Source organism: Eupeodes corollae, chromosome 2 (assembly GCF_945859685.1).
Source record: "Eupeodes corollae chromosome 2, idEupCoro1.1, whole genome shotgun sequence".
Lineage (NCBI taxonomy): Eukaryota > Metazoa > Arthropoda > Insecta > Diptera > Syrphidae > Eupeodes > Eupeodes corollae.
This window is the reverse complement of record NC_079148.1, coordinates 29940277-29967930: the sequence shown is the minus strand read 5'-3', so window position 1 is coordinate 29967930 and position 27654 is coordinate 29940277. Positions and strand designations below refer to the sequence as shown.

At 29.5% G+C, this 27654-nt stretch overlaps 1 protein-coding gene across 13 annotated transcripts in view; it reads left to right on the top strand.

Moving 5' to 3' along the window:
• The window catches only part of LOC129948548 (potassium voltage-gated channel protein Shaker), a 190817-nt gene that overhangs the window by 104969 nt on the left and 58194 nt on the right, over positions 1–27654 (top strand). The window contains exons 1-2 of one of the 13 annotated variants that reach the window (XM_056059602.1): positions 14245–15132; positions 18125–18596. The exons of 8 other annotated variants lie outside the window; for them this stretch is intronic. In XM_056059602.1, coding sequence (XP_055915577.1) covers positions 18442–18596 — 155 coding nt within the window. In that variant the 5' untranslated portion in view covers positions 14245–15132; positions 18125–18441. Of the gene's footprint in view, positions 1–4747; positions 4839–14244; positions 15133–16456; positions 16567–17017; positions 17104–17920; positions 18597–27654 lie in introns of those variants that run through there. 4 more of the 13 variants (XM_056059599.1, XM_056059600.1, XM_056059606.1 and 1 more) reach the window with 4 other exon arrangements.

Below are 27654 nucleotides of genomic sequence, written 5' to 3'. Positions count from 1 at the left end.
TATTCATTTAAAAAAATACATATTTTTAATATGGTAGTTTTGGTTTTGTGTAGTTTTTGTATTGTTACCATTTTATCTACTGTGACTTAAAGTCAATGTACTGCCTGCTCCAGCATGAACATACATTCTTATTTTTTCTTTTTGAATTGTTAGTTGTCATGAAAATAATTTAAAAAAAAGAAACTGTTGATAATAGTTAAAGCTTGTGCATCCTTAGAGTAAACTTATGCTGAAAAAAAGTTTTAAACTTTCCAATTTTGAAATAAATAAAGAACAATCAAAAACACATACACATTTAGTGAATCGACAAAATTACCAAGTTTTGTTGCAATCAATTAGATTATCTATATTCGGGAAGTAAATTTCTGGTCTGAATATATTTGGTTTAGAAATAAAAGTTCTTACAATTTTGAAAAAAAGTACTTTTTTATGGGAAAGGGTTTTTTTTTTGTTTATTAAACTTAAGCTAAGATAGGACCATTTTATGATATCCATTAATGTATAATTTTTGCTAGCCTTGTCTTGGTCTCTTCATAATCGAAAAGTGTCAGTCCTGTCTCGGTCTTGCTCTTGTATAACAGAGCCTCGTCTCGATCTTATCGGGCATAATTCAATTCGTCTGTCGCAAACATACAAATTTAATAAAGACATTACATTGAACATTACTGAATGAATTCTTTTCCGATGTTATTATTTTCGAAAATATCCAAAGGGATTTAATTTTTTTTGATAAGCTTCATGTTTTCATTTCACGAATCAAAGAAGAATTATCACAACTTCTTCTATGAAGAAGAGGAATATAAAGTTTCGTCTTTTGGAAGCCTTAAAAGTTGTGTCGTGAAGGCGAAACAAAACCCAAAATATAGTCTCGTTGCAACATTGGTTATTAAACGAAAGATAGTTTTGCGGCAAATATTTTTGAATATTATTTCGAAAACACGGCTTGTTTGTTACTATTCTAATATGAAGGTCTAATAAATGTTATTGAAGTTTAAATCAAACATAAGTGAAGTCTTTGAAACCAATCGTAAATTCAGAGCCAAATGTCCTCTTTTTAATCACATGTTTTCCACATGCATGTCTTCTAATTTAATTGGTCACTGTAATATTGTGAATCAGTGGTTTACTTACAGCTGGCCCCACCACATTAAGTATGTTGAAAAGAAACAAACTTACAAATTTGTGAATACTAGTTCCCTTTTTTTAAAATTGATTCCACCAAAATGAAATTTGTTGGGAAATTCCGTTTTTAATAAAACTAAGCTATAAAAACATTTTAAAATACAACTAATTTGTAACTTACTTTTTAACCAAAGAAAATAAATTTTATACAAAATTTATTTATTTGTTTATTTTGGAAGAAAGGCACAAATTTAAGTATAATTTCTTTTAGAAGTTTCTTTCTTTTTCAAATGTTTGAAAAAATGTCCTTGCAACGAAGGCAAACTAATGGTCTTTAAATAATAACAAAATTTTAAAGGTCACGTATCAATAATATAATGTTAGAGCTATATTGAACTTTATAAGTTAGTTTGTTAGTTAAAAAACTTTATTTGAAAAATGGTTTTGAAATTAACAATTATCATACTTTATTCACAAGTTAAATATGGTTTGGGCAGTGGCCGTCTACCAGATTAACAATGTATTTAAGTTTAATTGTATAATTAGCCTAGTTGTTTTATTAAAAGTCTCCTTCGCGGATACGTTGCCTATAGCAAAATGCGGTTGCAATATATTTATATAAAATTTTACAGCCTACTTTTCCATTCAGAACTTCCAATGTTTCGGCCAATTCCAACACAGCTGTTCCAAAATATTTTTAACGAAACTCTGTCAAAACAAGAAATCTTGCAATGAAGTGGTGTACATCTTCTTTCTCATTAAGATTGCAAAAGTCGCATAGGAACGGCAGATCTGGTCGATGCAGAATGTAATAAAAATGTATTTATTTAACTTTATTAAAAAATGCATGTTAGTCTTTGCAAGGCAGAGGAATTTATTTTAAATCTTGTACCATAAACAGTAGAGACTTAAATGAAAAGAACTTTTTTTTAACAAAAAGGCAGCACTATTAATAGCTTCGGCTGGGGGATGAAAGACGATGAAGGAGTTTCTGACAACCATAGAATATTCAAGTCAACAGTTTGGTTATGCATTTGGTGCATAGAGATTGCACCACGGTTGTCAGTTTATTATTCGAAAATTTTGTATGTAGCCTAGGCCATTTTTGATGATAAGCTCTTGAAACTGCAAAGATTAAGGATTTAGAATGTTGTTCAATTCCCTTACTTTTTTAACATGCCCCAAAGAAATCTTTCCAAAAAGTTTGTAAAATAAGAACTTGTAGTTGGTGAAACAAAAAATGACCGATCACAAATTGTTGGTTATAACTTTTTTAAATGAGTTTAATAAATTCTGAACTCTTTCAGCCAACTTTTGGAACTATCAAATTATTGGGCTTCCCTTTGTCTACGTTTTAGGAGTTTAGTGCTCATCTCAAAAATGTTTTTGCCCTACAAACTTTTAAAGTTATCAGCGTTTCCAAATCTCAAATATGAAGTGAAAACAAGCAATAACATATTTTTTATCAAGAAATAGTATGGCCTAATTTTAAGATTTTTCGATCTGAAAAATAATTTTGTCCGAAAAAAAAATATTTTGGCATATTTGAAATAATAAAAAATTGTTTTAAGTTTAAATATTTCAAGATGATGTGTAGTTTCATTACCAAAAACGTTTTATTGAATTATAATAATGGTTGTGTTTCCAAAACATAAAGATTTATGTTTAGAAACACTCTGTTTTACTATTTTCAAAATCTTTTAAGATACAATTCTGCATATTTATCAGTAGTTCTGTGTAATTAGTTAAAATTTTACTGAATTGTATTGTTTTGTACTTTATACAAAATAATGTAAATTTAATTTTAAGACGTAAACATTTTTTTAAATGAAGTTTTTTTTATGGAAAAACAAAATTCTCCAACTGTTGGTTTTAATTTATTAAATGGTTATCTTAATAAAGTTATCTTATTTTTGACAATTCATAAGATGTAAAACAAAACTTTACTAATCTTACCTTCAAAAATAGCAGAGCTAATATGAAAATGAGCTTAAGATGGGAAAACGCATTTATTTACCCTATAAGGATTTGTAATTGTTAACCAAATAGAAAGTGCATACGCAGGATTTTGATAAGGGGAGGCAAACTCATTTGAAAACTTATTGAGTTAATTTTTTTAAAAATATTATGTATACATACATATATGGATCAATAATTTATATAATTTAAATCATTATATGAAGGCCAAGAAACTTTGGTCCTTACCAGATCTATTGAGTACACCTTCTATGATTTTTCCTCTCTTTCCAAAATAACAAAATAACAAAGTACGGTTTTGAGGTTATTTAATTATAACAATTAAACGATCTGCGATCATTGTTGATTTTAGCTACATTTTGACTCTGGTAACGTGCTAAAAGTTCTTTCAACCGAGCCGGTGGTGTATGATAAAGAAAGAAAAAAAATATAAACAAAAGTTTTGTTGTCCGAAAAAAACAGTCAGTTTCTTGTACGGCATCGCAAAAGTCAAGTTTTGTAGATCTTCGGGATATAATGTTGTATCTTTCTAAAGGTTGCACCACATCAGAACTCTGCCTCCAAATTAATATTTTGTAGTTCTCGGCAAGACTCAAATGTGTGTATTGCACAATCACTGCGTCAATGAACTGTGTTATGGTCTTAGAAAAGACCTATGATAGAATAATATTAGTAATCAATTATTTTGTTTTTAATTATAATAGTTTTTGAGGAAGCTACTGCTCTGGAATCATTTCCTAGGTAGTCATTATTTTTTTCCAACCGATAAAACGTTTCTAGGGTGGGTCATTGCAAAAAAATATTTATCAGAAGGGTTTAGTTTAAAACTGTGTTAATTAGATTTTTGATGCATCATTTTTTAAATTCGAAAAGTAACTCTAAAATTCCGAAGTAATTGATTTAAAACTCCCAAACCGTCTCACAGCCAGGTACAATTTCCGTTAATTAAATGCTATTTTTAGGTTCAACTGCACTAAGTTGATCTAGTAAAACTATTTTTGTATTATTGATTTGTTTAACCAGGTGAGGTTTAAATCTGCTTTAAGCCACCTAAAAAAGTAAAAACAACAATTGTAATTTAAACATACGTATATGATATTAAAAATGGAAAGTTTGAAACTAAATATGTTTTTTTTTGTTAGCCTTATGCATGTATTTATTAATGCTTCTTGTAATCCTCATACTCATTTAAGCTTGACTATTTTTCAATTATCATTAATCAAATTATCCCAATTTTCTCTCGTGCATTATTTTAATTTTTCCTTAACTTCCTAATTAAATATAAAATTATTTTTTTTCTTACATCTATCCGCAAAATGATTGTTAATCATTGTAAAATTGGAAAAATGTTGTGAATGTCAGGAATGAAATACAAAAAAAAATTAAAATTGAAAACAAAACCTCTCCATTGTCCATAAACTGAATTTAAAAAAAAAAACAACAATTAAAATATATATATGCTAATAATAATGTTTATGAAAATATATTTTATTTTAAATATGCAATATCGCAAGTTGTATTGTTTTGTAATTGCCGCACCGAATGATGAATATTTATATATATTTAAATATTTTTAATATACATCTATACCTATATATATATTTATTATATATATCTATATAAAGTCAGTGTCATTCATGTTATGTAGAAGCATCAAAAATATGTCAAAACTGAATATCACAAAAAACATGGATTCATCACATAAATAACAATATGCAGATGATACTTGTTGCAGGAGGGTAAGTTTTAAAAATTAAAAAGAAAAAATAATAATCATGTACGAAAAAAATACACCAAATTTTTAAATCTGTGTTTTATTTAAAATATAATATTTGCCTAACTAATTTCTGTATAGACCAATATAGTTAGTCTTGATTTAGAATTGTAGAAGAGGTTTGAGTTCTCTTACATCTGATTTTTTATTGGAAAATTATTTCTAGGGTTTCCACCAAATTAAATTTTCGAGTATAAACTAAACATAATTTTTTTTATTCTATTTACCCAAATATCTGAGAACAATATTATTTTATGACTTAAAGTTGCAAACAAAACTTTTGATTTACAAAATTTAAACATACATTTACTTAATAATAGGAAAGAGCTCCTAGTTTTAAGACCAAATATGAAGACATTTAACCCAAAAGAAATATTTCATTTTTGAGTGAAATACTACAATATTTGTAGCAATAGATATAGATATAGATAGAATAGATAGATATGGTAATTCCTTAAAATTTAAATCTATAGGCTTTCTATATGGTCTCGAATCAGATTATAATACAAATTCTTTTAATGAAAATTAACAAAAACTTATAATATATTATTGTACATAGAACGTGTATTTTTGTATTGTGATAACTATCAATAAACATTAATATTTTGATTTTGAATGTTAAATGTGCTTTAAATATATTTGTGTTGTGTCCAACCAAATATGATATCAGGAAAATAATACAAAACACACGGAACACATTACACAATTTACACTTTACTTTGAAAAACCGATTCAATTATTTCTTGTATGTACAAAGTTTCAGCTTTAATTTTGTAATCATGCATTTATTGGCTAAACCTTAATTCTTAATCTAATTACCATTTTAGTTCTGTTGAAAATTATTAACTCTGTGTACGTTGAATTCTCCAAAATTTTAAAAAGGAATTTAAATTCTTTTCAAAGAGTCTAACTTCACAAAAATTGAAAAAAAAATGTACGCTTTTATTCATTTTTTTGTTCTTTTTGAAATAAATGAAAAAAATCCAGTTTGAGTTCCCGTATACGCACTATCTTCGATTGGTGGATTTTTTCAATCTGTTTTACCAAAAATATTAAATCTTAAAAATAACCTTAATGGATTTAAAGGTACTTCAAAAGATAATAATTTAACTACGTAACAGATCGAAAATATTTTGGCTCTGGAGCTAGAGTGTTTAAAAGCCCAAAATCAAAAGAAGATAGAAACATGTGTCAAAACTTATGAGTTAAACGGTTAATGGGCCCCCTTCTTCTCCCTTTTTGAACCCCTATGTTAACACAATTGGCTTTTAAGGACATACTTACTTTTAGAAAATTAACCAAAAGACAATTTTTTAGTTCTTTAATACGACTATTAAAAAATATTGCCAATTTCGAAGTATATTGAATAAAAACAAATTTCCATATAAGGTTGAATGTACTTTAATTAAACAATTTTATTGTTTGTTTGTGTTTTGTAACAAATTTAAAATATTTTTCGTATAATCTCGCATTCTAAATATGTGTCTTAAAACTTCCAACTTCTTCCTTTCTGATTCAGACATTTAATTAAAAATTAGTTGTATCTGGGTACTCTTTTGTTTGACCAAAGCGTATGTCCAATTTCTTTGCAATTATTTTTTCACTGTTAAGTCAAATCGTGAATTATAAATTTCAATTTAGAATCACTTCTTTTGTGTACATTACAAGAAAAGTAATTAATCACAAATTTACAAAAATAACTTATACCACAAAATTGGACATTTGAACAAATAAACAAAGCCTATTTTTTTAATTGAACCAAGTTTATTAATTCTGTCTGGCCTCAACTAACCCCAAATTAACTCTTTTAAAACATAAGACAAAATCATTATTTTATTTTTGTCTTGTAGAAAATTTGAAATACAAATATTTTAACACTTTCTTTAATGTTTTAACTAAGTCAATAAAGGTGAGTATTGCATTTCAAGGAATGATAACATTTATTAAAAAACATTTAAAACACACAGTTTTAAGTAATACACTCTATAACAACACACCACTATACCAAGTAAGATATACGTATACCTTTCTACCAACTTGATCATATAAAAATGCATCAAAAAAACAACAACAACAACATAAAATATTCACACATACATTTCCATACTTACACACGTAGTTGATAAAATAAAAAAAAATGCAATGCTTGCCTTCTGTAGATTTTAAAAAGCAATGAATGACAATAATAATTATAAAATGTTTGATATTTCCCTTAGAATGAATAATATAATTATTGTTTGAACCAAACTTATATACAAATTTATTTATTTACATATATAAATACTTTAATTCAATTATTAACTTAATATATTTTTTTTCTTTTTTACAGGTACGTATAAAATAACAATTTTACCGAATATGGTAAAATATTCAAATAATTGTGTGCTCATTTTGTTGGTAAGAGTTTTTTGTAGTAATTAAGAACCATAATTAAAAAAATCAATATATTTTAAATAAACTGTTTAAATTACAGAAATCTATTCACAAAAATAATGATAATATAATATTTCATCAGCAAATCTCTACAGAGGTTTAATGATTTATTTGTTTTGAAATAACTGCAAACATTATTTTAGACATGTCAATAACTTAGATGTTGCTTCATGACATGACAGAATTGAATGTTTGTTTTCATAGGCATCAAAGTATTTTAGCATTTTATTGGAAAAAATAATGTTAACCTGGCAAAACTGTGACGGGTTCGATTGGCAAGCTTTGGTGAATTACTATAATATTAGCCCAAAAACTTAACAAGTCTAATTTTATTGAACAAATTATTTTCTCTAATAGGTAGAAACCTTGAAAAGGTAAAAATTACAAAATTCATAGTTTTTGTTTTACAGAACTTTTATATTATTTTAACATATACGAGTACCTCCTTGTTGGATTTTATACTAGTTCCAGCTTCTCGTAACTTTAAAATGAATTCTTTGTCTCTTTTTTAGTTTTATTGAACGCTGTAGAAAGAACTATATAAAAGTAACGCTTTTTGAAAATTTTTTAACGACTTTATACGTTATGTAATCATAAAAATAATAATTAATTTAAATCAAATTCCTTATTTAAATCACACTATTTATAATTTTACAAAATCCTGACGAAACTCATTTGAAAACTTTGCTAAAGGACAGATTTTTTTATTTGAATTTTTGTTCAGCAGATTGCCTTGGACAGTTAACACAAAGTATTTTTCAACTGTCTAATTTATTTTTGTAAAAAAGTAAAAACCATTTGAAACCAGTCTGTATGAGTTTCTTAAAAAACATGTTAAGAACATACATTCAAAGCTAAATAACTGATCCATAAAGAGTGATTTTTTAAAAGTTTTAGAAAAGTTTTTAAAAAAATTCACTTAAAATTTAGAAAAATTCATGAAATCTTTCTTTGAATCGATGGTACGGTCTGTATAAATTAATAATTTGAAGATTATTTAATGCAAATTTTTACCTTTACTATGCTTCAAACGGTCCATCCGCTTAGTCTTAATTTAGCATACTCTTTCCAACATTTCGGCTGAATTAATGCTTCAATGTTATGTTTCAATGCGTCAATTGAAACGGGATTGTCTTTATAAAAATGAGCTTTAACATAGCATCTTTGAAGAAGTACGGTCCAATGATGCCAGCAGTCCATAAACAGCACCAAACTGTGACTTTTTCTGGATGCATTGGTAGCTCTTGCAATGTTTCTGGGTGATATTCACTCCAAAGTAGATAATTCTGCTGGAAGAACCACGTGATGAACTTTCTTAACAGAGCACGCATTTTAATAATAAAATTCAATAATTTGCAAGCCTTGTTCGTTTGTAAGACGAGTCATGGTTAAATTATAGACCAAACTGAAGATGTTTGACAGTGAAAAAAAACGCAAAACGTGCGTCAGCTGTTTGAAACTGTGTTGCCAAAAAGATAATAGCTAAAAAATCAGCCTTTAGTTCTTATTCGTTTACTCCGCTTCAACTGAACACGATTAAACATTTTTGAAAATACATTTTACATTTGTTCCAAATATTGCAAATTTTTGTGCCATCTTTTGGAACTAACTGCTCTCTTAAGATATTGAGAAAAGATTTATCCAAGAACAACCACCAGTTTTTCTTTCGCCGATTTGCAAAGCTTTCTACTAGAAAAAATGTAATATTTATTTGAGTTAACCGTTAAAATTAAAATTGTTACTGTATTGGATTTACATCAGTTTTGGCTAAGTTTGGTAAATTAGTTCTGGCATGAATTCTTAAGCCTTTTGATATAGTTCAACGAAATTTTGCTCCTCTCTAACTTAATTGCAGAAATTCTTTGTTTTTGCAAACAATAACCTTCATTAAGTGTGGGTACTTAATATCCTTAAGGATTTTTAATAATGTTTAGACCAGATGAGTACGGTAGTCATTGAACGAAGTGCAAATTTTGTTCCTCTGATCAAGCATTTATGATGAACACCCATCGAAGTTTATGTGTCAGAAATGTAAGAATATTTTATAAAAAATAAATAAATAAATAATTACAAGTTATTTTATTTTTTATTTTAATTTTTAATATTACAACTTATTTTTAATATCATATTGTTTTTATCTGCGACGCGTTACGGAGATGATTCTTCATCATCGGGCGGAAAAAAAAAGAATTCCGCTCGATGATGTAGAAGTTTGTTGCAGATATAAAAATATAATATTAAAAATAAGTTGTTATTTTAAAAATTAAAATAAAAAACAAAATAGTTTGTATTTATTTATTTTTCATAAACTATAAACTACAACTTGGAGACAAGTAAAACCAGATTATGTAAGAATATTTATTGAAAGTTGTTTCCAAGATTCCCTCAAGTAATTTTTGATGTAAAGAATTCAATGTCAACTGTTACATATTAACTGGCAGCTATTTACATCACGAAGTAGTACCCGTGGCATGATGGTTAGTGCGTTGGACTGTCATGCAAGGGGTCTTGGGTTCAATCCCTTCCTGTGCCAGCTTAATTTAAAAAATTAATTTTCGCGGGTACTGCCTCTTGCGAGGAATTGACAAATCCTTCGAGAGTAATTCTTGTCATGAAAAAGTGCTTTCTCAAACTAGCCGTTCGGATTAGGCCTTAAATTGTAGGTCCCTTCCATTCCTGACAACAGTACTCGCACACAGGAATGGTTGAGAGTTGTAAGTCACTAGGCCCTGGTTCAAAACGGACTGTTGCGCCACCCCATTTGATTTGATTTGATTTACATCACAAAACATCTTTCGCGGCTCCTTTAAAAACCATTTTATTTTCTCAAATCGTGAAAGTAAAGGGTTGACCTATCAGGGTCATAAAAATTAAATAGTTTTTATTCTGAAAAAAAAAAAAACACTGATAGCATTTTTGATCCAGTTTATTTGAGCTAAGGAAAACACTTATCGCATAACTTTCGGTTGTCAGCCAAGGGACGGTTTTTCTTATATTTAATTAGTTTAGGATGATTCGAATTCTAATAGCTCTTAAAATTGTAAAGTGACTTATTTCGACGCCAATTTTGTTGTTTTAATTTTGACACAGAATCAGAAGAATATGACAGCTGCTGTTTTTGCAGTTTATTTTTACCTCACTTTATACAGGGTTATCCATTTTGCGGTTTGAAAAGTAAAGTAAATTAAAGCATACATGAAACATTTTTTTCCATGATATTTTTTTGTATTATAAAATTTAAACGTTGACAATATGTGTCAATTAATACATTTGTTAAATGACCACCACGTGAATTGTTGCAAGCGTCGATTATTTTGGGATAATTTTTGACTCTTTTTTCACACATATTGAGCGGTATCTCAGTCATAACTTGACGAATGTTTATTTTTAAGTGTTCAAGAGTTAAAGGTTTATCTGTATTAACACGGTTTTTTGCATAGCCCCACAAAAAAAAACCCAGTGGGGTCAAATCGCATGGTCAGTTCATATCACCACGACGATAAATTATGAGGCCAGGAAATCCAATATGGAATAAAGCCATATTCGCTCGGATTGTGGTGTGGCATGTGGCACTACAAATTTTTCAAGTCGTATTCTTTAATAGCAGGCAAAAAAATGTCAGCTATCATGTCACTATAACGCTCCGAATCAATAGTGCGGTCGTTCCATTGTCGTTTTCGAAGAAGTAAGCTCCCATCTTTGTGCTTTAGGGTTTCATGAATCTTTCCTTCATTGGATTAGTAATTACCTTTCGAATCGTTCAATACAAGTTTTATTGGATGGATTTAAGTCTCGAAACCACAAAATAAATGCTGGTGCGCCCCAGGGCTCTGTTCTATCTCCAACACTCTTTCTTATTTTTATTAATGATCTCCTGTCTGCAACTTCTAATCCAATACATTGTTTTGCTGACGATAATACTCTTAGCATTTCATATTCGTTTTGAGATTCACATCCTTCTTCTTCGGATTTGAAACTGCAACGACAAAATATGATAAACTTATAAAATTCTGACCTAAAGAACACTATACAATGGGGAATAAAAATCCGAGTGGAATTTAATGCTTCGAAACCCCAATGCTGTATTGTATCGTTAAAGCGAGATATACCCCCTTGCCATTATCCATAGATGGCACTTCCATCGAGGAGACTAAACATCTCCGTATTCTCGGTATGTGTATCACCAATCACCTTTTGTGGAATGATCAGAAACGTGATGTCGCCAAAAATGCCGCAAGATGTTTGAGGTTTCTAAAACGATGCAAGAAGTTTTTCTCCCCCTCTGATCGAGCTGTTTTCTACAAGACTTATATAAGTCCAAAGCTCGAGTATAACTCCCATATCTCGCCTGGTGCTCCTGCAAACTTACTTAAGCCTCTTGGACAGTATTGTAGAGCATTTAGATTGATTGGTGATATTACCATCATAAGATCATTTACATCGCTTGAACATCGTCGAAATGTTTCTTGTCTCACCCTCTTCTACCGTTATTTAAACGGTTTATGCTCTAGAAAAATAGAATAGAATAAACTCTAGAATAAACAGTACAACCGTAATACTCGCACTTCTGGGAATTCTCATCAATATATCCTCGAGCCCAACTTCAGTCGTACTGTCAAGTACAGAGCTTCGTTGTTTAGTCGGACTACGCGAATGTGTATTGCCTTGCCACACTCTGTCTCCCTTTCCTAGTGTTCACACTGTGTCTATATAAAATAGGTAGTATTATCCCTTTGAGTGAGCGCTTGTTATAAAAAAAAATCGTTTTTTTATCTATTAATTAACAAATAGAGCATTTTCAACAAAATGGAGACATTTTTTCTCTTTTTGGTTTAATATTTTTAATATTCTTTGTACTTGTTTTGTATTTAAATAGAATTGAAGAATAACATTCAAAAATTATTAAGCTCATCGTCACATATAGAAGATTGGGAAAAACTTAAATAAATTTGTTTTCTTTAAATATAATATGAACTTGATATTTTTTATAATGCTGAAGAAATTTGGGCCAACATAATCAACCAGTTTGCTAAAGTTTAATTTTACTTCATTGAACAATTTAAAAAAACAGTGAAATGGACAATATTTAGGTTTAAATTAATAACATCAAATGAATTGTATTTACATTTGGGACATAAATGCAGATGTTAGCATTTTTGTATGAGTTTTGGTGACAGTGCCCTGTATTAGTTTTGTGATGATAAAAACATATGAATATTTGATTGGATACACGATTATTTATAAATGTTTTTTTTTTTCTAAGAAAATAACATTGTACTTTAAATATCAAAAGTGACCAAAATAAGTAAAATAAAACAAGGATCTATAAATTGTCAAAACTCTTGTGAAAAAAATATGTTTAGTAGAAATCATTTTTAATACAAAAAACAGAACAGTTTTGACTTACTAAATTTTTCTTCTGAAGTAGTTGTTGATGCTCTTTCCTTGTTATTTAGCAAGTCTTAATTACTACTATATAGCTTTTGTACATTTGTACATAGTTATTTAGTATATATTTGTGTGAGGTTTTCGTCCATGTTAGTTTTAATTAAATAATTCAAATATTCAATAATCCAAAAGTTGCGTGCTTATCGTTTGAAAATGTTTCAATTGTTTAACCTTAAATGCGACGCACTTTGCCATTTTTACCCCAATCCTTCTCAATTATTTGTCTTGAAATGTTTTGGGCTCGAAATAAATCAAGTCTTGCCATTTATGGTCTTTTATCACCTGTTGACCTAAAGAATTAGAACCAAATCAGTGGTCAAGGAATAAAACAAAAAACTTTGATTTATATAATTGATCTTTTGTTTTATAATATTGTATTTAAAACCTCATCAACGGGCTTATGATGCAAAATAAGCCACGTACCAACCAAATCTTGTTCTTGTAGTGTCACCAAATAAAAATTTTGTTTAAATGTTTTGAATTTTAATTTTTATTAAATTTAATCAGCATACATATATAATGCAGAATGCTCTAGAAATAATTGACCTGAAAGTATTTTTTGATATATTTGAATCGAATCGGCGTTGACACATTTTAGGAAAACGTATTTCTTTTGTTATTAAAATAGTTGATTTATAACTAAACTGGTATTCTTCAAATTTGTCCCAGTTCCCGAATTAAAAAATGTTATGTCAATGTTTTTATACGTTTTTTTTTCAAGAATCTCTTAAACGTTACACACGCCCCTTTTTATAATATGTCCAAAAAGAATAACCTTGAACTAGAAAAAGGACAAATATTATTTTTAAGCTTTTTCTTATCCAATTGAGTTCTTTTTTCAAACAATTGTACTTCCTGAAATTGGTTGATATTTAAGTTAATGGATTCATTTTCCTGTCGATACGCAAGTATTCTACATTACATTATGATCACTATTGGGAACTCTATAATAAAAAAACATTTCCATTTATTTGAATCAATAAACCATCCATCCATTTAAAAAGAAGACACACTAAAAAAGAAAGAAGAAAGATTGGTTCCAAAGCTCATATACGCAATTGATTTCTATTGGCAATCATCCAAAATCTATATAAATAAATATTGACCCTTTAAATTATATCTTTATAAATGGTAAATAAAGTAGAACACTACTTAATGCGACAGTTATTATTTAAAATATTTAATTTTTGACATCATTGAATATAGGTATGATGGTATGAAGGTAGGCTGGGATATATAATTTATATCTTTTGGTACCTAATGAAATCGTGCCAAAAAACATAGAAGGTTTCAATTTAGATATATTAGACAGTGCACTATACATGGTAACCCAAAAACATCCTTTCGCCTTTTTCCTTTGTCATCTTAATTCTTTATAACACAAACATGATAGACTTTTTTTGTTAGTACAAATTTAAAAAAAAAGGTTAACTCTGCCAAAATTGTTCGAATTCGACTAAAGAAAGAAAAGAAGAATCGTTTAACACGTGTATCAACTTTAATAAAATAAACTTCAATTTAAAGAGTCTTCGTTTTATATTTCAAATTTATTACTATTAAAGAGAGATTTCTTGGAAGAATAGAGACACACATAAATGACCATGAGTCACACGTGTATCAAAAGAAGTGAGCATGCCCATTAGTAAGGTTGTCATTAATTTTTTTCTTGTGAAAACAAAAAAAGGACATACAAATTCAATTAAACCGCATAAATCGTTTTTCAAACTTAAACTTAAGGGATGTCCCAGCAAAAGGCCACACACTAAAAATACGCATCAAAAATAAGAGACAAAGAGAGAACAACTCTCTTAAAAATAGATATAGAGGTTCTTTGTTTGCCTTAATCTCAATTTTTGGCTATAAAAAAGTTTATAAAAGCTTTTCCTATACCATCCTTTTTGTGATTGTAAGGGCAAATTATACCCGAAAAAATCTAACATAAGGGTTCCTTCACAGTAAACGTTATTAACTTGGCGAGTAAAGTAATAGAATGTTAAAAAGAGCTAAAATACTTAAGAGAAAAAGTAAAAAAACAAACTACTCGTACATTAAAAATATATGTAAAAGAAAAGACAAAATTTAAGAATTTTTTTATTCACAAGGACGAATTAAAAAGAAATAACAAAAAAGAGAAAAAAATCATTTAAAAAAAACAAGGAAAGGCAAAAAGGAAAAAACAAAGCGAAAGAGAAAGAGGGACTTAAATATTTAGTTCAGCAAGATGAATAATTAAGAGCGCCACATACTGAAAACCAACTTATAAAAGGGGTTGAACTCTGAACTGCATTGAATTCACAAAACCCCACTGTTAAAGGAAGCATGAGAAAAATAAAGAAGAACGAAAGGAAAAAAGAAAAACATTTAGATTCAGAAATTGGGTTAGAAGAGTATCTACTTCTACCGCACTGTTGTACAGATACAGAGTGGCTGTATGTTGCCCGCCGAAACCAACCTAGATACAACAGTAGTGATGCACCTACCTCAATTTTGCTTGCCTTATTTTCTTTGATGTCCTTTCTGCAAACCTCCTCTTCCTTCGTTCTTCGTCCTTCGTCTATCGTTCGACGTGGTGCCGTTTGTGCTCTTCAACAGCCCGTTTGTGTGTGTGTGTGTTAATGTGTGTGTGTGATGATATTTTGTTTTATTTTTGTGTCTTCTTTTTCGACATCACTTTTGGTGCTGCTCTGCTTGCAGCTTCTGTTTCTGCTTCAAATTCTGTTTCTGCTACTGCTACTGGATGACGATGATGATGATGTTGACGATGACGATGATGATGATGATGATGGTGGTGGTTTGGATTGTTGGATGGTCCTGCTACTGCTTCTGCTTTTACTGCTTCTGCTGCTTCTTCTTCTTATTTTTTGGTTCTTTGCGTAGTGCGGTGTTATTTGGTTATATCCTTTTGGGAGGTTGGCGATGAGGCTGCTGTGTATAGTGTTATGGTGGTCTTATTGGTGTTCTTGTTGTTTTTGTTGTTGCTACTGCTGCTGCTGCTGCTGCTGATGATGATTCTGCTGCTAAACTGAACTTTTTATTTCGGGAACTTAAATAAACGTTTTTTCTCTGTAATGAAGCTCAGAAGAAATCGAGAGCACATCAAGGTATGTTACTTCTTCTAGTACATCCCGAACGGCTCCTCTTCAACAAAAACAAAAAACCAATAAAATAAAAATAAAAATATATCTAAACTGGAAGTGGAAGTAGAGTCCATATACCGGAAATTCGAGAGAAAATAAAAATGGTATCAAAACATTAGCCAAAAAGCGGTTTATTGAACGAGTAGTGTTGTTTTTGTAATTTTCCTTTTTCATCCTTATTTGCTTTTGGTGTTGTTATTAATGTGTATCGTTCCTTACATATTATATTCAATCGACTGACACACATAATGTAAGCGCATTACCAAAAAAACGAAAAAAACAAATTATTATTATAATAACGCACTCTATGTACTAAAGTGTGACTGTTAGTTGTGTGCTGTCGCCGCCGCCGCCACCGTCGTGGTAGAACGTTAAAAACCATGTCGACTCGACATCGAAGCCGAGTTAGGAATAGAAACTAAGAGAATCAAAAACAGTATAGGGCAACCATTAGCAGTGGTAGCAGCAGCAGTAGCAGCAGCTTTTCGGTTGTGATGGTTGGTGTTATTGCGTTTTGACAGTACTTATTTAGTAACCGAATAAACGTGTTCTTTTCTCTCTTGCTCTCGGTTAAAATTTAACACGCAACAAAAATAAAAATTAATTAAAACTCAATAGAAAATAGGAATAGAAAGAATTATTCTAATGGAAGAATTCCTTCTGTTCTAAACATTGGTAATATATCTAATTAAAGGAACAAACAAGGAAAAGAAAATTTAAGTGACAAGTGCTAAAGTTGATTGGGGGTTGAAAGAGGCGTAGAATAATAAAAGGCAACAAACAACTGCAACTATGGTCTTAAAAGTGAAACGAAACGACACTTTTTTTTGTTGTAGTTCTCTGTTTCTGCCGTGAATTAAACACAGACACACACCTAAAACACTCACACGCATATACCTAATATACATACGTAGGTATTCGGGTGAAAACTGCTGCGAGTTGCGAGTGGTTGTTGTCACAGCAATTCATTGTTTTTAATACAACATTTGAAAGCCCACCAAGCAAGGATAAATTTCCCTATGTCAAATGGTACTTACGTACCTTCATAGTTGTTAAGGACACACACCAGTGAGTGAAAGTGGTGACAGTTGTTGTGGTTGGAATAAATCAAAATAATTCACTGAAAAATTGTGTGTGTGTTTTTTTTTGTTTAAATATTTTCTTTTTTAATCAATGCGGATACGAATATAAGAAACTGTGCCAACAAAGATTGTGGGATTTTTATAGTTTTCTTTTTTCATTCTGTGTGTTAAAATATATGAGTGCTAGCATATCCTTTTTTTATTGTTTTTTGCTTAGGAATCTTAGGCTGTTGGGGTTCTTTTCTGTGTGTCAGCCACGTTCCTTCATATTTCTTTGTTTCTTTTGGCTTAATGGGGTTTTTGTTTCTTATTCAGAATTTTCTTTTTCTAATTTTACAATGTTAAAGTCGGGTTTTTATTCGTTTCTATGCTTTCGTTACAAAACAAAACAAAAATTCTTCCACTAGTTAGTTCAGTGTGTAGTGGAATGAAGACCGCGTCTCTAACACCTCCAACGCCATCCACCACCCACTAACCCCATCACCACCACCATCACCGGTTCTCTCGTGGAAGAAGTCCTACCTGTACACCATCACTAGTGGATAATCCATATCTCACATGTACAATACCTTAGACAGCACGTTGTCGTCGCTGTCGCTGTCGTTGTCGTCATCGTCGTCGGTCGGTCTGTTTTTTCGTCCTTTTTTCTGTTCAGTTCGGTTGGTGGTATAGAGTATGTTATCAAATTTCTGAGAGTGTGTACTCGTGCGATTTAATAATAAATGATGAAAAATAGCCCAACACAAATCAAGCATAGTGTTTTCGTCGTCGTCGTTCCTGTTGTTGTTTTAGTTTTTGTTTTTGTTTTTGTTATCCTTAGTTGCATATAAATCGATAAAAAGGCTCCTTTAGTGTATGATTTTTTATTTTTCTTTCGCTGTCGTTGTACACTTTTCATCAGGTTATTTGTGGGACTTTTTATTTTTGTTTCGTTCGTATCACGGAAGCAATTGAAAGTCTGTTCTTTTATTTTTTACTCATACTTTTTGTGACAGTTTTTGTGTTGTTGTGTTCTTGTATTTCTCTGTTGTTGTTGTTCTTTTTGTTCTGTTTGGGGATGACACATAAAAGAAATCCAATAGCAAACCATGCGAATAAAGAAAAAAAAAAGAAGAAAAACCCAACACTAAACAAAGTGTCCTGTTTTGCAGAGGAGAAAGAACACACCATAACATTCAAAATGACCAAAAGCGGAAACGGAAGTTGTTTGTCAGTCTCAGTGAACAAATATAAAAATTATGCCTAATTTTGATTTCTTTATAAAGTGATGTGATATTATTATGTATATGAGTAGAGAAATAAATTATGAGCAATAGTCCTTAACAAAGAGTGAAACAAAACAACAAAACCAAGCAACACCAAAATCATAACCAAAAACAAAACAAAAAAAAGCAATAAAGCAAACAAAACCAAAAATGTGTGTGTAAAATTAAGAAAGTTGTCATTGAATTGGCATTGATTGTAAATAATGGCTGCGGTAGCCGGTCTTTACGGCCTTGGTGAGGATCGTCACCAGCGCAAAAAAACACAACAGCAACATCAACATCAAGCCGAGCAACGCGAACAAAAGGAGGAGTTTCGTAAATTCCAAGAAAAGCAAAAGGACCGGCCTTCATTTGATGGGTGATTAAAATTCATAACATAACTTAAACATAACATTTATTTTACACAATTATATTTACACTTAAGAAACCTACATTCATACATAGATTTAGAAATATGGATATACATATGTATATGGTATAGTTTAGGAAAATGTTAAAATTTTCTTTTCTGTTCATATAATAATTACAAAATCCTTGTTATGTCACAAAAGTTAGATAAAACTGCAGATTGCATGAACATTATACGCAGGAAGAAGAATGTGTGTTACAACACACACAAAAACCCACGACGACGACGACGACGAGGATGGTAGGAAAATAAGAGAAAATTGGCCTCCTGCCAGCGATATATTTTTGGGATTTCTTCTGTTCAGAAAAAGGAGTCGAATTTTATATTGGATGTATGTTATTTTTTTTTTATTTTAGATACATACATCCTTTTTATAGATAGTTTGATGGTACGGGTATATATTGTGGGATTTTTCAGCATAGTCAAGTCAAGTTAATTGTTATGTAAGGGATAGATTTCTTTTTCTCTACTCTTTCTTGTTATAAATAAGTTCCTTTCTTATGGCCTTCTTTTATTTTTACTGTCGAAAATTCAAAAAAAAAAAGTTGTGGGATGTCGTAATAAGAGGCGGTATAGCCTAACCTAACCTAACATAACCTAACCTAACCTAGCCTACCTATAATTATACACAAATTGAATAAAAATATATATTATTTTTGTTCTCAGGAAAAGCTTAGCGGATTGCCACGAAAGAACCATTTAATTGCATAAAGCAAACTAAATGGATTTCGTTTTATTGCAGTTGATGAGGTTTCGTGCGGAAAAATGTGATTTACCTAATCTAATACCTACTATGCATTAGAGGTTTTTGTGCATAGCTGGGGATATTTATGGGTGTGTATCGTTGATGGGTTAGGTTAAGTTTTGTTTCCTTTTTTTTGTTTTATTTAGCTTTTGTGTTAGCACACTATATATTCAAGAATTAAGCCGATGAGACTGTTTTTGTTTTTAATTATGCTGTTTGGAACTTATGTATGGTGAATGAATAAAATACAATTTATGTGAGTGCACTAAATAAAATTGTCTGAAGCTTTAATGGCTTTGAGAATTGTCCATGTCCAGTCGCATAACATTATAATAAACAGTAGAAACCACAGACAAACAGAATGCATTTTGTCAGTCAAGCAGTTAGGGGTGTCTAGAAGGGGTATTAATTTTTCAAGCGTACACCGCATAAAATTACAAAATTGGAGCGAACAGTTCTTAAAGGAATTATTCAGGGAAATGTATACAGGTTATTAATACATTTTGTACAATTTTGTATTCTATTTATAAACAATAAAGAGAGAAAGCCGAAAAATGTTGTTTTCCACTTTATTCCTAAAAATAACTCGGTTTTCAAATAAAAATCACGTACCTTTTGATAGTATCCTCGGGCATATTAGTAAAATTCTCTCTGATGCTATTTGTAGCATTATGAGGGACATATAGGTCACAAAAATAGGTTTTCGATAATTATTCATGTTCATACCACCTAACAGTTCGAACATTAATTATTTTATCATGAAGAATTAATCAATTTTTTGATATAATCTTTCATGTTTGCTGATTGTGTCTTTTTCTTATTTGGTAAACAATTAAAAATAAATCAATTTTATATTTCCAACATGTTTAGTTGTTTATTGTAAAATATATCATTTTCTTTATTGATTATCTCTTAGTTAAGGTTAACAATACCACTTTTTCTACATGTAAAATTGGAAACTTCTGCTTAGCTAAAAATAAAAACCAATCGAATATTTTGAACTAACCTAGCATAATACTTTAGGTAAGGTATGGATAAAGTTATATTCCTGTGTGGACCTCACCTTAAAAATTCTGAAACGATTTTCTTCAAACTTAAATTCCTCAAGAAACTGGGCTACGTTTATATCCACCACCATATATAAAACCATTAATGAAAAGCTTATTTCATCTCCCAAAAAAAAAGCAAAGAAAAAACATTTTTAATGAGTTCGATTCGATTAAGTAAATTAAGTTTTTATTTATTTAATTAATTAAATGTATCGTCGTCGTGGGCTATGTGCCATGTTTTATAGGGAGATACCATTTTTATTTTCAATTTATATATCATCAGGGTTGGTTTAAAGTATTGTACTTTCATATCCCTTTAGAAAAGATGGAGAACAAAAATGAAGTAATAAAAGTAATATGAGAAAGTTTATTTAAAAATAAAATTTTTAGGTTCTGGCCAATATAATTTTCAAATAAATATAAATATAATGTTCTTATCATTTAATTGTCCATGAAAGCAAAGTAGGTATAGTTACATCAAATATTTTTGGATGAAAGTCTTAGATTCCATCAGTAACAAATTTTACTTATAGTTATTATAAAATATTGAAATATTAGAAACAAAATCGTTGGAAAAAAGTTTGGTGAATTCAAGAAAAACAAAAGCCTGTATTTTTTTTATTACATTGCAACATTTTTATAGATTAGCTTTTGTTTTTTTTTCTTCAAGTTCAGTAAAATGCTGCTGAACTAAATATACCATATATATTAAAACTGAAAATGATAAATTTCAAAATCTGTTTAAACATTGCATACCTTTAATCCTTGCCCATCTTTGTGTAGAGAACGTGGTTTCATTTGATAAACAATTAAGAAGAACTTTAACTTATTTTGTGATAATTCTAATTTCATTTCTAAGTTAAATTTAGAGTTCTTAAGCTTACTAGCAGTAAACCTGAAAAGATTTTAACCTCTTTTTTTCTGCTAGCTTTTGGGGGACCTTTTTATGTTTTTAATTAAATAATACTAATTTAATTCAAAAAATATAGGTACGATATTGCAGTCCAATATTTCCAAATTTTGGGTCTTACACATTAGATTAAGACTCATTTTAAGTACGTATTATACTCAAGTACTGCAAAACTTAAGCTTATCTATGGTACGGCTTACTTAATCCCAAAATGGTTATTTTATAGTAAAAATACGTCGTATAAGACATATTCATACAAATATTTTATATAAACACTTATCTAATTTTTAATATACAAAAACATGAAAAATTGCATACATTTCTAAATTAGTAATTATAGCCTAATTATTCAATTTTATAAAAGTGTATTTTACTTTAGTGACCTAAAAAAAGAACCAAACAGAATTTTAAAATTCTTTTAAAAATATCGCATCCAAAATGAAAATAGGTCAAGATTCGACAAATTGACATTTAGTTAAAAATTAATTACCCGCAAATGTTGTAAATAAGATACAAAAATTTAACAAAAATCGTAGGACTACAAAGCTAAAACGCCACAATTGAAATTTCAATAATTCAGGAATTTATGTGTCTTCAATGCTGTAACTTTGTCTGAGCACAAAAATCCTTTCGCTCTTATAAGCTTGTGGTGTTTCCACCTTTTGACTTCAACTTTATGAACCTAAAAAACTTATCATATTTTCGTTCTCTCTTAACTTATTTTACTTTACTCTGAATAAAAGTTAATTTACTTTTGTACTAAATTATAATAACTTTTATTATTGGCTACTTAAGTAATTGACAGCTATGAACAACAGCAACAACAAAAAATAATTGCATTCAATGATGGCATAAGCTTTCATTTTCTTTTGGTAATTATAGTTCTTCTTCTTAAAGCTTTGAAATTAAACACCAACCACAATAACAATGGAGGAACACTTCCGAAGGAAAAACCATTTAAAGCTTTTTGTACCCATTCAACCAATGAAAGCAATTAAAGGACTGTTATTACTTTAAAGCCAACATTTTTACATGTGTAATTTCAGCTTTAAAATTATTGTGTTGACCACTAAAATTAAAGTTGAATGGTATCCTGCTCTCAAAGTAAAATTCGAACAGAGTTTTAAATACTTTTCATATACAAAACTAATATATTAAAAAAAGTAAAATGTGAAAGTTTTGTAACACTAAATTAAAAATCTATTTAAAAATAAGATTTAATTCTTTAGAAAACATAAGATTATGCAGATTAAAACTATTCTTAGAACAGGTTCAGAAAAAAAAAAACATAATGGCCAAAAATTTGACGAGACTTAGTAAAAATCAAAAAGCCAATTTAGTATGTTTTTAGTCTTAAAAAATAATTTTGCTAATTTAAAGTAATTTTGCATCAAACTAATCTATCAGATCTTTTGACTTTTCAAATAGATCGATGTGTTTACCAGATACCATAAAGATTTAGATTAAAAGTGAAGGAAAGTTAAATTGAAGAGTTGGGTAGAGCATTTCACATTCTTAATGTGCGGCTGAAAAAAAGTCTTTGTATATTAAAAATTTTGTTTTAAGATTTGAATTAATCGAAAAAAGAATAACTATGTTAACAAATAAAACGATAATTTTAACAGCGACCTACAGCTCTTAACTATTCCAATGTGCAAATCATGTCTGGGATAGAGGATGCCTTAAATTGTCATCGAATTGTTTAAGAAAGCACTTCTCGTGGAGAGAATTACTCTTGGAGGATTTGCCAATTCATTGTGAAAGACAAAACCACACTTTACCGTGAAAGTCGTACGCACTAACCATCAAGCCACAGGTACGGCTTGTTTGGGCAATATTTGTTCAAATTTGTTGTTTGACTTAATCAAAAATTAGAATTGTAATCAATAAACATTACCCGTGTTTTTTGGTAAACCTATCAATCGCATAGCAGGATTTTACATGAATAACAAAATCAATATCCGTAGTACGAAAACTACCGATAAAAGTTAAAGTAAATCTTACTGCGGATGGGTTTTTCACATTTATACGAGTCTCGAATGGATCATATGTGATTTCGTTCTCAAATGTTGGTACGATTGATATTGCATTCTTATCTCGATGGCAATGTTCGTTGAGTAGTTGTGTTTTCTATTGGCGAAAAAAATCAATCTGTTACTGTTGATATTATTTAGTTTTGTTAATGAAAATGCACTAACTGGGCTTATTTTGGTTCTTATTATTTACAAAAGAAAATTAAGTTTTGCTATGTTTTTTAAATCTTTTTGGTGTTTCCACCGCACAAGAAGATTTAAAAATGATTAAGTTTGACAGCTTTTTCTAAAACACAAATGGTGTTTCGATGTTTTTTATGAAGTGCAAGTGAGGAAGTTTGATTCTTGTTAAAGAATGAAGAACTGAATAGTTCTGTAACATATAAAAATACGCTACCGATTCCATGCGCAATTTTGATTTAAACCAAGCTATATTTTTTGTACACAAACATGTAAATAAACAACCCATAATGCATTATCTGTAAAATTAACTCCTCCACAGAGGGTTTTTCTTCACAAATTTTGAATCGACTCCTATCCCCACCCGGAATAGAGTCAAATGAAGCTTCAACTTGATTCAGATATAAAAAGCATTGAAGCTAGCTTCAAGCCCACTTCAACACCACATGTTAATGTAGTAGTCTATGAACAAACCCTCTTCGTGAAGTTTTTATTTCACGTCAAAGCTGCAATTGTTAAATGAACTATTTTTATAGAATCTCAATTTCCAGATGTTTTCTGACCATTTCTTCTTAAAATTGTCCATTCTACTAGTTTTAATTAGTTTTTTTGCTGACTTTTGATTTTCACAAAACTTTCTGTTATTTGTGGTTTTTTTATTATTATTCTGACAGGTCTCCTTTCAGTTGTACCAATTTTTAAATACAAAAATCTGGTTAATGTCGATGCGTTTTCTTGGGAATTTTCTACTATACTGTTAATAAAATGCCAAAATAAACGACTTTTATAAAAATTATTTGATTTCCTTAAATTAAAATGAATTTAATTTAATTTATAAAATCAAATTATTTGATTAAAAATCAAAAAACATAAATCCTAAAATTCGATAAAAATCATTTAGTCTTTTGGGTTCGGATATAGAAACACAATATATGTAAGCAGACAGAATAGAAATATTTGTTGTCGTAGTTCGAAGAAGACTAAATTAAATATTATTATAAATTTGAAGAATGTTAAGTCCACAAAAAAGAAAACTGTGCAAATATTAAAAACCTTTGACAGAAACAGAACTCAGCCTGAAATAAATAAGTTAACGAATTTAAATTTTCAAAATAATAAAGGATTTATAAAATAGCATTTTTTAGTGTCTAAAAGTTCAATAAGCAGTTATGTATCAATGGAAAGTAAAAACAAGCTAATTTAATGATTCACTTCAAAATGTTGTTTCAAGTTTTGAATTTTTCAAAAATCTGGTTAAAATATATTAAAAAACTATAATCATCTAAATTCTTTTGAACTTAACTCTTTTAAACTATTTTGTCCTTAAACTGTTTTTGAAACAAGTTAATAATATGTGAAATTATACATTTTTCATTTATAGACATGATAAAGATATAACTTTGGTTTTGAAAGTCTTCATTATTCAAATAAGCAACAAATTTAATTAAAATTTAGTTCGGTACAAAGCTACCAAATAGTTTTCAGTTTTATGAATAATATTACATTAGTACCTGTTCATTTATTTTTCAAACTATCAAAACTCATAACAATTTTTCAACTATATTTGAAACACTTAGGGAAGCATGAACTTAGCTTTAAAACACTCAGGACAAAAATATTCCATAATTCATAATTCACCCTAAAAAAAAGTGGCATAGGTAAAACCACTAGTACAGATACCTATAAATACAAAAGCTCTTTTTAGTTATAAAGTTTGTTTCATTTAACTCATAATGAATTCATTTATATATATATATAATTTTTGACAGTGCGGTTCTACGTTGAGTAATTAAAAATAAATTAAAAAACACCCAGAAACAAGCGCAATTGCTTTTTAATTCCAAAGAACTCTGAATTTGGTTGAAAAACACCAAAGCCAATATAAAATTTCCTACATTTAATATGTAGGTAAGTAAAGGTACTTCCATTTTACCTTCCGGTTGACCTGGGTTCTATACTTGTACTTGTAAGCATTTGCACATGTACTCTCAAACACATTTCTTATCTTATATAAAATCCTTGCGAATCATCTGAAATTAAGTTTTTTTTTTCCTTCTTTTAAATTTATAATTTACAACTCAAGGTCTTAAGCAGCATGACCTGACTAAACAATGGTTAAAATGTTCTTAATTACGCTCCGGAACTCTACAAACTCATTTTAAGGACCGAAAAAAAGCAAGAAAACTTTTTTTCTCTTTATGCGACTCAGTAAATCTATTTTCTCTTTACTTTCTCTTTAAGCTGTAAGCATTGTATTCTCTTTATTTTTTTATTTGATTTAAGCTCTCTCTGTTGTCATTTTGATGTTTACTCTTAATTTTTAATCGGCTTCTGTTTAAGTACATTGGTAGAAGTTAAAAAAATAGGGTTGGTTTGGTTTACCAATTTGAGACTTATCATTGCCTTTGATTACAACTTAATGAATTCTTAAGGAAATTGTTGTTTATAAAAGAATGTCAATAAGTTGGAATCAATCAAGAAATAAGCTTTTCTATTTGAATGCAATTATGGGTGCATGCTTATGGTGAGTTTGATTGTAAAGTAGGGTGGTTTACATAGAGAGAAATTGAAATTCAAAAATAGTTTTAGATATAGAAATAATTAATAAGGAAAGAATAAAGTTGTCATTTCTATACTCAATGCATTTTTGGCTGAATAATCAAAATTTACAAAATTGAGACACAAAATGCCAAGTAAACGACAAAAGTGCAGGAAAACAAGCCAGAAAAACCTGCAATGAATATTATCTAATGTTTGTGCATACCAACTACATGGCTCACTACACGTTTTCATATAAAGTACAATCTTGGCGGCAAACTGTCGCATCTAAAATGTGTCTTAAAGAAATAACATTGCATTGCTATATTTTTTTTTAGTGCCGCCTCTTCCTGAAAATAAAAGCAAAACAAATAGAACGAGATCAAAAATTCGGTCCATGTTTTAATAGTTGGTGTTGTTTTGAACTTTTCAATGTGGTCACTTTGGCGACACTTGGCAATTATTTCATTTTTTTGTTTGGTTTTCTTTCTTTTCGCATTTGATTGCTGACAAGGACATTCAAGATTAGGATGTTTTGTTTTTTTCTTTTTATTTGTGTGTGTACAAATTCTATTTGAATAAATTATTCTATTCGAAAATGATATCATTATTTAAATTGAATTCACTTTCATTCTTATTTAGGGGTGATTAATTGGTAGTTTATTTATATTTAAGAAAATGACGCTTTAGTTTATTCAACTTTAAATAAGTTGAGATAATTTTTGTTTTAATTTAATAGTTGGCGCTTAAGGCAAATAATGCGGAATTTTAAGTGGAATTATCTTTGACTTAAATTTAGCTCATATAATTCAAGGTGAAAACGATAATGAGATTAATAGATCTCAATTTAGATCAAGCAATAGGGTGAATTCGATTTTCAAGTAAATAATGTTCATATAATATCTTCAAAAGACACTTGGCAGTATTCGACACCAAATAGTGTGGGACTCTTAACCACTAAAACCAAATCTTCATCAGGAGTAATCTTAAAGGATCGACTTCCGATTTTTCTTTCTTAATTTTGTACAATCACTTTGGGGAAGTTTAAACTTTTAATGCCATGTTTTTTTTAGACCATAAGCTCATGAGGCTTGGTTCTTCTTAATCTCCGAACATGTTTTCTTATATTCAAGACGGACTCCATTTCAGAATTGGTATAAATTTGCAGTCTCTGGTTGTGCGATACAGCGTATTTTTTAACAACTTCTGTAACCATTTCTGTTTGTAAGTCACGATGTAGATCGGTATTTCTTATGTACCAAGGTGCATTAACTATTCCACGAAGGACTTTGTTCTGGAATTTTTGGATGATTTCGGTATTTGTTTTCTTTGTAAAGCCCCATAATTGGATTCCATAGGTCCAAACAGGTTTTAGTACTTGATTATACAGCATTATTTTGTTTTGGATTGATAAATGAGAGTTGTTACCAAGCAACCTGTACATTTTTCTATATTTCAAGTTTAGTTCTTCTGTTTTCTTTTTGGTGTGCTCTTTCCACTTAAGCTTTGCTTCCAAAGTCATTCTAAGGTATTCGGCCGTATTGGCGTAAGG